The sequence below is a fragment of the Gopherus evgoodei genome, chromosome 7, assembly GCF_007399415.2.
Source record: "Gopherus evgoodei ecotype Sinaloan lineage chromosome 7, rGopEvg1_v1.p, whole genome shotgun sequence".
Lineage (NCBI taxonomy): Eukaryota > Metazoa > Chordata > Testudines > Testudinidae > Gopherus > Gopherus evgoodei.
Window position 1 is genome coordinate 123,842,568 of NC_044328.1, and position 14,640 is coordinate 123,857,207.

Genomic DNA, 14,640 nt, shown 5'->3' on the forward strand with positions numbered 1-14,640 from the left:
ACATCACTGTTCTTTCCAAGTACACTCAGACCAATCAGCAAGATGTTGTCAGTTTGGGCAAACTTCCATAAATGGGTATGGAGAGTAGACATGACTTCATGCTCCTTACTAGACTGGGGGCATTGCCAAAACACTGAATCCCCTTTCTACTGACACAGTGGAGAGAGATTTTCAGATCTTGACTCATATGCTTTGCACTTCATGGCAAGCAAACCACAGAAATCTGTGGTGACTTTGTGGCCAAAGCCGCAGAGTTCTGATATTTTGTTGAATAAGGCTGTTAGCAGATTTGCAATCACACACAAATTCTTTTTCCACAGACCTGCTGTTTCTTCAAAATAAGATGGAGCTAGAATAGTAACATTTCGAGTGGCAGCATTTTTGTGTGTCCAGGGCAACCTTTATGAACAAATCTGAATAAAGAATTTTGCCACTATTTTATGTTAAAAAAACAAGAACAGGTGTCTCTTAGAAGATAAACAGAGCATTTAAACTGTATATAGGTACAGTGCCCAATCCCATTAAGTCAATGGGGCTCTGTTCTAGCAATGCTGCAAGTGACTGCAAGTTGAAGGGCTGCCCATGCAGGACTGGGCCATGGAAACTTTGTTGGAGTCAGAAGAAGCAGAATCAGTCCCATATTAGTTGCTTCTCTTCCTAAAGATAAATTCATCCCTTCACACAGATCGAGCTGCAGGATCAGGGCCCATGTGAGTGGTTATACAGTGTACCTTCATAGCCTGGTGTTTTGAGATGGCCGAGTACTACTGCCTTCCAACTAAACAGTGTATGGGCCTGATCCAAAGTCAACTGGAGTGTTTCTGTTGACTTTAATTAGCTTTGGTCAGGCCTTAAAAGCATGTGTGGAGCATATTGCTGCTTTTATCAACTTTTCTGTAACACTTTTGTAACAACTGTCTAATGGGTCATGATTTGACTAATTCTGGAATGCAGGTTCTTTGGAGCATATCATCCATTAGGCATGGACTCCCCTATCTGTCTGTATCCATCTGTTGTCTCTTGTATTATACGCAAATCATAAACTCTTAGGGCAGGGATCATTTTTTTTGTCTATATTTTTATAGCCCCTTGTACAATGGGGTTATTCTAGTGCATGACTAGGGCTACCAAGCACTTCTTGTTATTAATTATTATTATTACCCGCAAGTAGTAGGCATAGCATAAAAATAAAAATGTTAAAGCTGCCCTCTTTCTCCCATTACTGGCTTTAGAGTTCAGCACTGGCTTAGGAAGAAGATAATTCTTTCCTCTGCTCTTCTCTGTAGAATGGGGATTATAATACTTATGCATATTCGCAAGGCACTTTTGATACCTATGCAAAAAAAAGGTGCTATATATGTGCAAAATATATAGTATAATTAATTAATTGTAATTATGTATATTAATTATACTATATTGGAGATGAACTCTGGATTCCTTCTGTTGGTTTTTGACAAACTTGGTTAGTTGAGTCTGGGCTTTCCAAAACCACAGTTGGTTGGGGGCCTGGTTCTCTTTCACTTTACGATACTAAAGTATTGAGTAGTGAGAAGGGTGTCCTTAAAGAAAGAAAGAATCTGGCTCACTCCTTCTCTCAGCTTCCCCTTTAAGAAGCGGTGCTAGCGGTGGGAGTCTCCAGCCCAGCTTTCACACCTTGGGTGGGAAAGGGAGGCGGGACCTCTCACCTCTGATTGACGGGCCGCCAACATCAATGGAACGTTGTGTATCCAAATCGGGGGGCCGGCTGTCCAATCCAGCGGCGCGCGGGCACGCTCTAGAACGGTGGGCGGCCAATGGGAGCGGAGCGAAAGGGGTGGGGGGAGGTGGCGAAGGGGGGAATGTTGCGATGTATCCAACGTGGGCTTGAGACAAGAGCTGCGCTCGGGGGCCGGGAACGCGATCGCGGCTGCGGGGGGCTCGGGCGGCAGTGGCCCGGGGGAGGCTCGCGGGGATCGGGGCGGCTGGCAGCGCCCGCTGTGGGTGGCAGGGCTCGTCCCAGGCCCGGGGCCGGCAGGAAGGGGGCTCGGGAGCGCGAGTAGGGGGAGCTGCAGCCGGGGTAGAGGAGGCGGCGCTGCCCGTGCGGGGAAGCTGCCTGAGAGCGCGGCATCGGCCCACGCGGGCAGGGCAGGCGGCGATGCAGCCCCCGGCGGTGGCGGGGCGGCTGCGGGACTGAGCCCCGCGCCCTGGGCTCGAGGAGCGAGCGAGACCGGCGGGGAGCGGGACGTGACCCGGCCGCGGGGACTGAGCTGAGCTTTGGCGGACCCGCGGGGGCTCGTGCTGTTGCCGGCGGCTCTTTAGCGGGGAGCACGTCGGTGCCTTGATTTCCCCAGCCCCGCCTCGGGAGCGGAGCCGGACTCTGCCATGCAAACGCCCCGGGGGGCGGCAGGGCGCTGACAGGCGCCGTCCCGGGGCGCCCCGTGTGCTGCAGTGACTCCACGCGCGGGGGATGCACCCGTGCCCAGCCGCCTTCCTTCCGAAGCAGCCGTAGCAGCGAGCCCCAGCGACTCCCGGTCACGCCGCCTCCCCCCCTCCGGCAGGACTTGTGCAGCGGAGAAGCCAGTCGGCAATGGCGCAACTGGTGGCGGGGGGAGCCTAGCGCAGGGGCCCGCCGATCCCGGACCGCTTGCTGGACACGCTCCGCTTAGCGCTGCCTGGGACTGGCCTGGTTTCGTGTCGCTCTCTCCGCTTGGGCCCCCGGGGGGCAGCGGAACAAAATGGCGTGGCCGGTCGTGGGGGCCCCGCTGCTGCGGTCCGCTCCTTGTTTGACTTTCCTCTTGCTGGCCCTGATGCGCCCCGGCTCCGGCTCCGGGTCCGAGCTGCGCTGCGCCTCGAGCTGCGCTTGCACCGGGGAGCTGCTGGACTGCAGCCATCGGGGGCTGACTGAGCTCCCCAGGGACCTCCCCACCTGGCCCGTCTATGTGTAAGTCCATCGATCTCCCCGGGGTGGGAGCTGGCCTCAGCTCAAACTTTCCTGGTTCCTCTAGTGTTTGGGCGGGGGCGGGGGGTGAAGAAGAGGGAAGGGAGGGTCAAATCATGTTCGCTCTCTTTCTGCGGTGCCTGAGGTTCCTCCCTCCCCTGTGTTCTTGCTCCTTTCCCTGTTCAGTAAGTGATGAATTCATGGGCTCTTCCTTTTCCTTCAGGGTACGGTCCTGCTTGCCATGGGCTTCAGCGGGAAGCAGGATCGGTCCTGATCCTGCAAAATGCTGAGCCCCTCTCGAGAACCCAATAGGAGTTGAGGGTTTGGGGACCTGGCAGTAGGTGCTCAGCAAATCACAGGATCGAGCCCTTTACGTGTCCCAGTTCATATCTCCCCCTCCCCCATCCTTTAGGCACTCAACCTGTAAACAGTTATACAGGTGCTTTATTTTTTGTGAGTCTGTTGAAGTCCAGGCTTGAGGTTAAGCACATACCTCTCTGCAGGATCAGTGTATTCGTTTGGTGCTCTGTGCTGTTTTTGTGCCAGTGATGAATAATAATAATAATCTTAGAGTTTGCTGGCAGCCATTGACTGTGGCCACTTTTCCCTATCTAGTCACTGTAGTTGTTGTATGCAGTGTAGTAGTTGTAGCCATATAGGTCCCAGGATTTAGAGACAAGGTGGGTGAGGTAATATCTTTTATTGGACCAACTTCTGTTGGTGATACAGAGCTGTGTGCGGTTCCAAAGCTTGTGTCTCTCTCACGCAAGTTGGTCCAAAAATTGTAGTTCTTAGGTATTGTACTTTGAGAATCTGCAACATTTCAGCTGCTGATTTTACAGTTGCGTAAGGCCTGGAAAAAACGTCCTTAGTTAAGAGTATTCCTTTTAGTTGATGTGCTTATTACTTTTTTTTTTTTTTCCCCTCTGCATTGTCGCTGGACCAGCTTGTGAAAAAAACAGACTGTGTAATCCCTTCATGTTGATTTAAAAACTTTCGGAGTTTCTACAGAGAGTGTTCAAAAACTGGTCAGCAGTGGTGTTTCCTACACATAGGAGTGTGAAGGTGTTAAAGATAAGAATGACTGTTGTAAAAATGACACAGCACTATCAAGGCAAAGTAGAACAGGGTTTGCACAGGGTAGTTTAGTTATTAAAGACTTTGCACTGTATGAAAGGTGTACAATAATCTGAGTAGGCCATATGGTCTTGAACTCATTGAATTTTTTTGTAACTGTTAGTTTGGTATGCTGGATTCTTAATCAAAAAAAAAAACAACCCTTTTTCTTCCAGTTTAATGACACAGGCCTCTTCCTACCATACACATTTAAAATTGGCTCTTGTGCTTTTTTGCTGCACAGTGTGAAGTTACTATACAGGTCTCATGTTTCTCCCTAATTCAGATTGAACATTGAAGAGAGGGATGGAGACAAAGAAAAAGTTGCTGTGTAATTCTCTGTTTTACAGTGTGCCTGGATAAGTAAAATTCTTCTCAATCTGAACTGCTCCCTCTTCATGTTTTTGTAGCTATAGTTTTAATAGTGGATGGAAAAGGTAGGTGAGAGGAATTTTTTAAAACACTATGACCTGGTATAGATGAAGGCTAAATTTTCTAACTTGGGTGCTAAACTTAGGGCCCTGAATCCATATTTGGGCACCTCAATGAATGGCCTGATTTTCAAAAGTGCTGAACACCTCCAGCTCACCTCACCATTTCTGAAAATCAGTCCATACATGGATCTATGTGCTTGAGTTCAAGTATTCAGATTAGGAAATTTTGGCAGAAGCTGTTAGACTTTAACACTCAACCATTAGATATTTTTTAATTGGAAACAAAGTTACACAAAAGTGATTTTTATATCTTGTATTGTTGGGGGGTGGGGGTGGATACATTGCTTTACTAGAGTTCTAGAGTGGCTGTTTTATATGTTGATTTCAAGCACAACTTGGAAGTAATGTAATGTTAACTTGAAATCAGAATTCTGATTCTCTCTCTCTCTCAAATCAATCTAGAAGGTTAATGCTTCAGATAATGAGTAATTGGCATATCAGCCACATTTACAGTGGAAGAGAGAATAGATAATATGGTGTGTCTGAGTTTTTACTGAAATAGTACTTAAAGTAAAAAATGAGTGAAGAATATTTCAAATTCGAATAGGTGCCATTTCTTTGCAGCTTATTTTGTAATTTCAGCAACGTCATTAACTATCATTTAACTTGGTAGACTATCTTAAATCTGAAATGATTAAAAGGTTCAGGAAACCTAAGAGGAAAACTGGGGTCAACTTTGACAATTTATTCATTTCATTTGGCTATCAGAATGCCGAAGAACCTAAAGTGTATGTGTGTATACGTACATAATAAGTATCCTTAACTGTTACCTAACCTTTCTGAAATGAAGACTAGGGAGGAGGGGGAAAAAGAGAACCTTGATGCTTCTGTCACTGGGGCTTTTAGGATCTGAAGAGATGTATAAATGGTTGACTGTATAATACTTCTGGTTATGTAGATATACTGTACATCTGCCAGGAAAGAAAATGGTCATTGATGTTTTTGTGGAGATCATTCAATTTATTCTGAAGTAGAATTATTTTGTTAGAGGTTTGTTATCATAATGCACTTTTGACTATAGTCAAAGTACCTGTTTTAGATGAGATTATTGGGAGTTGTTCTCAGTTATCTTGGTCTTACTGAGTGCAGAATTTGGCCCTTTGTTTTCAAAAGCAAAATAACTCCTCACGTGCACCTGTTATTACTTGTACATTTGTATGGTGAAGAGTTCTCAATTCAGCCAAAAGTGATTAGGATGGCTTCTAATCTCCTGAGCATAATTTCAGAACCCATGTTTCTTTTTAAACAAGACAGTGACTTGTCCGCATAAAAAGTGTATTAATAACTCAGTGTAATTGAATTTACTAGTCTGTTTTTACAGACATGCTAATGCCCAGCAGTGTCATTCATATGGAACAGATTTTTGTGTGTTTTGAGTTCAGTTTAAATTTTATTGGTGAAGTAATCACATACATAAATCTACTGTTACAGGTTTGTGGGTTGTTGATCTTTTAACAATTTACACAAAATCTGATTTGTCAGTTTAGCTAATTCTTTGGTTAATTTAGAATTTATAAAGTAGAATTTATGATTTTTGTGCTTAATTAAATCACTTTTTCTTTTTTGCTGTCCCTGTAAAATATGAAAAAGTAGCCAAAGAAGCTGAGAAACTTAAATGCTTTGCTCTGAAAGTTATGTGGCTTCTAACTAAAAGAATTACATTTATTTACTTATCTAGATTTGTAACAAAACAAAGCCACCTTTCTTTTCTTTTACGATTTCTAGGATAGGTGCTACTACCATAATACAAATAAACAATAATGGAAACTCGGTTCTAAAGTGCTAGTTAATTATCAACTGGCATTTAATCTGTATTTGATTTATTCTTTAAAATAGCACTGAATGTTGGAAACAGTAATTGTATTATGTACAAATGCAATACCTCATTTCATTTTAACACTTAAAAAAAGCATTAAGGGAGGGAAGATTTTAAAAAGCATCTAAGAGATTTAGGAGCACAAATCCTATGGACTTTCAAAGGGGCTTGGGCTCTTAAATCCATGTAGGTACCTTCGGAGATATCCTCTAAAAGCTTACTGTTTAATTAGTGCCCTTGTGGCTAAGCAATCCTTGGAGTTCATTTCCACTGCATTACAGATAGATTTATAACAGTTTAAACAAATAACCTGTCAGGATTGGCTTGTGATAGTTTTGAAACCAACTGTATTAAGTTGTATATTTGCTTAACAGGATTGTCAGTATTGGAAAAATGCATTGGCATCGTGTTGTTTTTGTTGCCTTTAGCTACTATAATATTAAGAGGTTTTGTTATTCAAAAGCAATAACTGATTTGAAGAAGAGTAATAAACTGTGGCCACGTATAGTTAAGTGTTTAAAAAATGGTCAGTGACATTTTGTACACTCGTACATATGAAAGGACCATGTTCTTTCTCACCACAGTTTTGAGCTTCTAACTGGGAACAGCAATTGAGCCCAAGAGTAAGTGAAACAGTTCAGGATAACCCCTGAAGTCTGTTTAATAAACCACATCAAATTAACCAGTTGCAGCTCTGAGAAGTTCAGCATCTCTGGAAGGAGCTGAAAAAAATCTAAATCCACTGGGTGATCGATTGATATCTCTGCTTACCAGTGTCTTGCTTTTGAAGCCCCTCGAGCTGGTTAGACATCAAAAGACGCAAAATAAGTCTGAAGTCTGATTTACATTAGAATATTATCCGTGGCACAAACTTCAGTGCCAAGCTTAGGAACAAAATGCTTCGTGCTCAGAAATGCCAGGTGCAGAGCTCTGAGAACATCAAAATGACTTTGGAGATGAAGCAAAGCGTTATGGCCATTAAAACAAAGTGCTCTCCCTTTTTCATAGAGAATAGTAAAGAAGTTGATTAATTTTTTTTCATAGATGAGTAAAAGTTACTTTTTCTCCTATTGGGGGGTGATGTTTTGGTGCTGGTTCTTTTACAGTAAGGCTCTGAGAATGTGAAGGTGCCTTTTAGTGTGTGTGTGTGTAATTTGCTGCCAGATTAGTTTAAAGGGGTCCTGAGTGTAAATGAAAATCTGTCTGTTTAAGTTGAAATATTGGCACATTTATGACAAACATCAATGATAACAGTCATAAGAAGCCAGGAAAGGAAACTACTTTTAATAACTTTGTTTTCTTAATTCCCTGGTTAGTTACTGCCCTGCTCAGAGACACCCACAATTGTTTTCCCAGTTGAATATGGAGTAACTCCAATAATTCCAGTGAATTTCCTCCAAAGTTACATTGGATTACATGGAAGCAGAATTTGGTCCTTTGGTTTATTACTCCTGGGTGAATTCTTTACCAAAATATTAAACATTCTGTGCACAATATTTTACAATTCTGCTTATTTTATTTGTCAGAATAACACAACATGATCATTCCAGTTTCCATTATTTTGGTAATTTATTTCATAATACCTGTCAGCAAGTATGTCTGTAATAATACAGACAGACACTAAAAAAAGATTCAAGAAATGTTTTTGACAAATAGATTCCGTATTGGACATCATATCAGTACATAACTTTGAATAATAATTCATTTAAACTACAATACAGAACTGTATTTCCTGCAACCCTCAGAAGCAGTACAAGGGCTTTGGGGAGTCAGGGTAACAGAGGAGCTGAGGGAAGTCATTGCTGGGAAGAAGCCTGGAAGTGAACCTGGACAGTTGTTGGATGGGGGTGGGAGAAGTATGAACAGGTTCTTTTGGGGGGAAGGGATTGTTAAGGAGTTGGGGAGCCTCCCCCATGCAGACCCTGGCTGACCCCTAGCTTCTCCCATTCAGTCAGGCACATCTGCCCTGCCCCATGTGTCTCTGCACCCCCACTCAGCCACCCGTCCCCATGTTGTTCTGCACCCCGTTCCCATTCAGCCCCTCCCCCGGTCTGCCCTCCATTAGCCCTTCTGAGCCCCAGTTTGTGTGACCAACCCCCCCCCAGCCCTGTTTGCCCTGCTCTGTCTGTCCCCTCCATCTGACCTGCAGGCATGTTGCTATGAGAAGAGCAGCCTCTGCTCTCTCCCTATCAGCTGCTCACTGCTCAGGTGAGCTGGCTGTTCTGGCACCAGCTCACCTTACACAGCAGCCCCTGGTGGGCAAAAGGCGTAACTGCAGCTCCTCTCCGGCAGAATGTATTTTTTGTGGTGGGGGGAAAAAAATCTCTGGGGGACATTAATTCTGCACCTGCACAGTGGCACAGACTTCCCCAGGGGTAGTTTATAGGGCAGAATGTAATAGCCCAGATTTTGTAGTTTATTGAGCCATTATAACTGTATCAATATGTACATGATCTAGTACACAGTCTCATGCAGTTTCTTGAGTGTTTAAAAAAACACCACCATGTTTTTATCTCTTCTGTCTTAAATGTGTCAGTGTAACATTATGGTTGTGGTGCAAATAATGAAATTCAACTTTACAGTTGTGCACTTATGCCTGCCTGTCCAGGTGTGCATGAATGTTACATGGATAGCAAGGGCAGAGTATTAGGGGGTATTAGTTCTATTGCCATCCGTGGAGCTATGACCGTTTACACTAGTTAAAGATCTATCCCCCATGGATTTCAGGAGTTTAAAAATGCAGATTAGATAACTGCATATTTTTATTCAGGTTCAAATTTTCACAGGTTTTTAAAATGTTCAGATTTTGACCAGCTCTACTGAGGCAAGTATATTTTGATCAGTCATGTAATGATATGCCTAGATTTCAAAGGAACTGTATGGCTCATTTTGGAGCCTTTTATCTCATAGCTATTTATCAGCCAAGGATGATAGTAACAAAAGTGATATAGGTGCTTAGGAGCCTAAATCTCATTGAAAATCAATGGGACTTAGGTGCCTAAATGGCTGAGGGCTTGTCTACATCACAAAGTTGCAGCGCTGGTGAGGGGGTTACAGCGCTGCAACTTAGGAGGTGTACACATCTGCAGGGCATCACCAGCGCTGTAACTCCCTGTTTGCAGCGCTGGCAGTACTCCCGTTTGTCTCGGGTGTAGAGGATCCAGCGCTGGTAATCAAGTGTAGACACTTACCAGCGCTTTTCTTGACCTCCGTGGAATAAGCAGGTATCCCAGCATACCTGAGGAAGCCTCTGGTAATCAAGCAGGTCTCCTTCCCTGCGGTTTGCTCTCGCGTTCCCCGAACCCCCGTGCAAGCAGGTCTCCTTCCCTGCGGTTTGCTCTCGCGTTCCCCGAATCCCCGAGCAAGCAGGTCTCCTTCCCTGCGGTTTGCAGGGGGGTTCGGGGAACGCGAGAGCAAACCGCGGCGAAGCTGTTCTCCTTCCCCGGTTTGCTCTCGCGTTCCCTGAACCCCCGTGCAAGCAGGTCTCCTTCCCTGCGGTTTGCAGGGGGGTTCGGGGAACGCGAGAGCAAACCGCGGCGAAGCTGTTCTCCTTCCCCGGTTTGCTCTCGCGTTCCCTGAACCCCCATGCAAGCAGGTCTCCTTCCCTGCGGTTTGCTCTCGCGTTCCCCGAACCCCCGTGCAAGCAGGTCTCCTTCCCTGCGGTTTGCTCTCGCGTTCCCCGAATCCCCGAGCAAGCAGGTCTCCTTCCCTGCGGTTTGCAGGGGGGTTCGGGGAACGCGAGAGCAAACCGCGGCGAAGCTGGTCTCCTTCCCCGGTTTGCTCTCGCGTTCCCCGAACCCCCGTGCAAGCAGGTCTCCTTCCCTGCGGTTTGCTCTCGCGTTCCCCGAATCCCCGAGCAAGCAGGTCTCCTTTCCTGCGGTTTGCTCTCACGTTCCCCGAATCCCCGAGCAAGCAGGTCTCCTTCCCTGCGGTTTGCAGGGGGGTTCGGGGAACGCGAGAGCAAACCGCGGTGAAGCTGGTCTCCTTCCCCGGTTTGCTCTCGCGTTCCCCGAACCCCCCTTGAAGCCGCCCAACAGCGCTGCAGTGTGGCCACATCTAACACCACTTGCAGCGCTGGTTGCTGTAAGTGTGGCCACTCTGCAGCGCTGGCCCTATACAGCTGTACTAATACAGCTGTAACAACCAGCGCTGCAAAATTGTAGATGTAGACATACCCTGAGTTACTTAGGGCCAGATTTTTAGGTATTAGGTTCCTAAAGATGCAGATAAAGCTTAGTGGGATTTTCAGAAATGCCTGGCTGCCTGAAATGAAATGTGCTCAAGCATTTGCATATCTTCCAGCATGGAGTAATCCTGTTCAAGTCAATAGGCACTTAAGCACATGTAGTCCTTGTTGAATTGGGCCTTGGTATGTGTGGATCCTGAGCTACCTTTTTGAAGTCCTCGGAGAAAGGAGCTGGGTGTGGAAAACTGCTCTACCATTGCCAGTGGGTTACTTGCTTTCCGGACTTCAGTTGCTCTCAACTAAAATTCTGTCTCCTTTGGAAATGTCAGGAGAGGTGGGGGTGAGGGGAAGAGTTTGTGCTGCTGATTTGACCAAGGGAGAAGAGAGAGATCCTGGCAATTCTTGCCTCCTATGTCTAACTCCTGTCCTTGCTGAAATAATGGAGCCACGATTAAGAAAATCTGACAGCTCATTTGTACTCGGCCCTTATGCAGCTGTATGGTCAGAGTAGGCAGTAAGAAACTCTGTCTTCCGTCACCTCCCTTCCTTTGTGTAAATCATCCAGAATTGCAGCTTTGGGGTGTGTGGAAATAACTATCTTCTGGGAGCAGAGCGGGATGGGAAGTAGGGGCACCTATAATATAAACCAGTGGGGAATATGCTGCTTCCCTTAACAAATTGCCTGAGGCAGAATGCTCCACGCTGGGTCGTGTTCACTGACTCCAGTGCAGGCTGGTGGCTAAATTCCAGTTATGGTCCTAACCTTTCCGGAGAATGAAGGAACTGTAATCAATATACAGCATGGGTTTGTCATGAATAGATCTTATGAGAAAATCTTGATTGACTTTTATTAACAGAAGTACAAACTCCAGTTGATGAAAGGCATGTGGTAAGACTATACATACTCTGATTTGAATAAAGCATCTAGTTCCCCTGAAATAGTTTACTCAGAAATTTAGCCTCTAAAGGACTGTGTTCTCTACTGACTAGCCATTTTGTGTGTGGGATGTTAAGACTATTGTAGATGAGATCTGTGTGTTTGCAGTTTTCATGACAATCCCTGTGTTGTGGAATGCCTCTATCCTAATCCATTCTGTCGATCAGTGTGTCCTACAGACTTTGTTTTATAGATGTCACTGCTGCTTTGGTGTTACAAGCCCACTAGAATAATGGAATGACTATCTTAACCAGACTTTCAAAACAATTCCTCCTCTCCTGCCTGGTAGGTGGATACTTCTGATGCACAGCAAGGAAACACGCTTCTAAATTATAGCTCTAACCCCCTTGAAAGTTGGGGTTTGCAGTGGAATCCCTTTTATGAGCTTAACTGTATTGAGACTAGTGTGATTAGGATGCTCTGTAATCATTTTTGTTTTAATTACCAGTCTTAGTGCATTTGAATGTGTGTATCGTCTCTTGGCTTCATTGACCACACTCAGGGCTTGTCTACATCAGAAAGTTGCAGCGCTGGTGAGGGAGTTACAGCGCTGCAACTTTGAAGGTGTACACATCTGCAGGGCACCACCAGCGCTGCAACTCCCTGTTTGCAGCGCTGGCCGTACTCCCGTTTTGTCTCGGGTGTAGAGGATCCAGCGCTGGTGATCCAGCGCTGGTAATCCAATGTAAACACTTACCAGCGCTTTTCTTGACCTCCGTGGAAGGAGGAAGCCTCTGGTAATCAAGCTGATCTCCTTTCCCGGTTTGCTCTCTCGTTCCCGGAACCCCGAGCAAGCAGGTAAGGAGAACCGCTTGCTCGGCGGTTCGGGGAACGAGAGAGCAAACCGGGAAAGGAGACCAGCTTCGCCGCGGTTTGCTCTCCCGTTCCCCGAGCAAGCAGGTCTCCTTCCCTGCGGTTTGCAGGGGGTTCGGGAACGCGAGAGCAAACCGCGGCGAAGCTGGTCTCCTTTCCCGGTTTGCTCTCTCGTTCCCGGAACCCCGAGCAAGCAGGTCTCCTTCCCTGCGGTTTGCTGGGTGGCTCCGGGAACGCGAGAGCAAACCGGGAAAGGAGACCAGCTTCGCCGCGGTTTGCTCTCCCGTTCCCCGAGCAAGCAGGTCTCCTTCCCTGCGGTTTGCAGGGGGTTCGGGAACGCGAGAGCAAACCGCGGCGAAGCGGGTCTCCTTTCCCGGTTTGCTCTCTCGTTCCCCGAACCCCGAGCAAGCTGGTCTCCTTCCCTGCGGTTTGCAGGGGGGTTCGGGGAACGCGAGAGCAAACCGCGGCGAAGCTGGTCTCCTTTCCCGGTTTGCTCTCCCGTTCCCCGAACCCCCCTTGAAGCCGCCCAACAGCGCTGCAGTGTGGCCACATCTAACACCACTTGCAGCGCTGGTTGCTGTAAGTGTGGCCACTCTGCAGCGCTGGCCCTATACAGCTGTACTAATACAGCTGTAACTACCAGCGCTGCAAAATTTTAGATGTAGACATGGCCTCAGCATGCTTTGGACAGATTTTGCTAATACTGAGAGACCATGCTTAGCATGAGCCTGCTGCTGGTCCTGTGGCGCTTTCCCCAAAGTCTTAATGCCTACCCTGCACCAATAAGTGGGATACGAAGCAGTTTAAGCTCAGTAATTCTAGGATTGGATGTGCGTGGGGATGGATGTAAAATTTTATATATGAGACTAGCAACAAAGCCTAATGACTAGAACACAGCGATTAAAGGGCAGTTCTCATCCCAGCTATTGAAGATGTCTCCTAGCTCAGTGGTCTGAGCATTGGCCTGCTAAATATAGGGTTGTGAGCTCAATCCTTGAGGGGGCCATTTAGGGAACTGGGGTAAAAATCTGTCTGGGGACTGGTCCTGCTTTGAGCAGGGGGTTGGACTAGATGACTTCCTGAGGTCTGATCTAACCATGATATTCTAAGAAATGCTGTTTTAAATCTATTACAAGTCAGAGGACTTTAGGACCCTGTGAGAAATGCTCATAGTACTCCTCCCTCTTTCTGAGAAACTTCGTGGCCTTTAATCACTCTGGGCTTTCCCTCTCCACAGCCACTGCAATTCAAAAAGCAAGAGTCCCATACAAAGGGAGCCAGAGCTCAATGGCTTTGTTTATATTCAGAGCCATTTACAATGGCTGCAGTTTGAAAGGGGGAGAATGAATGGTTTAGGAGATGAGAGAAAGAGGGACTAAGGAAAAATCCCCAGAGCAGGGAAACAAGCATCCCAGTGGGCACTGGAGAAGTGAAAACGGTGTCAGTTGTTCTCAGAAAAAATGTATTATTTTCTTAGCTTGTGCAAACTGTTCTAAGTTTCTGCATCGGGAAAACTGCTTAATCTCAGATGAGTTACTGCTCGAATGACTGAACAGGGAGCAGATCTGGAGGTATGTTGCTGTCTCTCTTAGCCTCATGGAAACAAGAGGGGAAAACCATATGCCCCGGTGAATTGTATTGATTGGGATCTTGGGCACCAATTCAGCAAAGCACTTCAGCACATGTTTAACTGTAAGGAAGTGAGTAAAATCCCATCCCTATTCCGGAAGGCATTTAAGCACATGCTTAAATCCCATAAGAGGCATTTATGGCAGCTGTGGATTTCTGAGTGCAGCCATGCCCTTTTCCCTGGACCATGCCTCCCCTGCCCCCTGATGTGTCACGGTCCCTGGTGGCAGATTAATTTGGTTTCCAGCTGCTTTGTACCTCCAGGTGAGGTAGATAATCTTTACTGATGTTTCAGTTCAGTCCTGGTTCATTTCCTGGATGTCTTCCTGTCTTCACTGCAGAATTGACTTGAGATATAATTTGAGTGGTTCCTGAAACTTGGGTCAGGTTCACCACCAAACCTCTTAACTCCAGCACGCTGGTGCTTTTAACATGAATTAGGTGACCTATCGGGGGATATAAACTACAGTGTGAGCTATCACAACTGGTCAGCTGCTTACACAATTGCTCTGCAGCACTAGTGCTGTTTCACAGCATGGCCGCCCTCACATGAGGCCAATGCAAGAATGAAGCCCTCGCCGGAGGGAAATTCACTCTCCTTATTTATCAACCTGATAGGAATGGAGTAGAGAAGACTGTTAGCACCTGGCTGGGAATAAGAGGAGGGATTTCACTTTGCCCTTGTCTACACTGACAAGTTTCTGCACAGGAAAGCACCTTTTTTCGGTGTAA

The 14,640-nt window shown here is 46.3% G+C and overlaps 1 protein-coding gene across 2 annotated transcripts in view; it reads left to right on the forward strand.

Moving 5' to 3' along the window:
- The first annotated feature begins 2,160 nt into the window (after positions 1 to 2,160).
- The window catches only part of LRIG1 (leucine rich repeats and immunoglobulin like domains 1), a 143,597-nt gene continuing 131,117 nt past the window's right edge, over positions 2,161 to 14,640 (forward strand). For both annotated transcript variants that reach the window (XM_030568724.1, XM_030568725.1), the window contains exon 1: positions 2,161 to 2,920. In XM_030568724.1, coding sequence (XP_030424584.1) covers positions 2,715 to 2,920 — 206 coding nt within the window. In that variant the 5' untranslated portion in view covers positions 2,161 to 2,714. The remainder of the gene's footprint in view (positions 2,921 to 14,640) is intronic.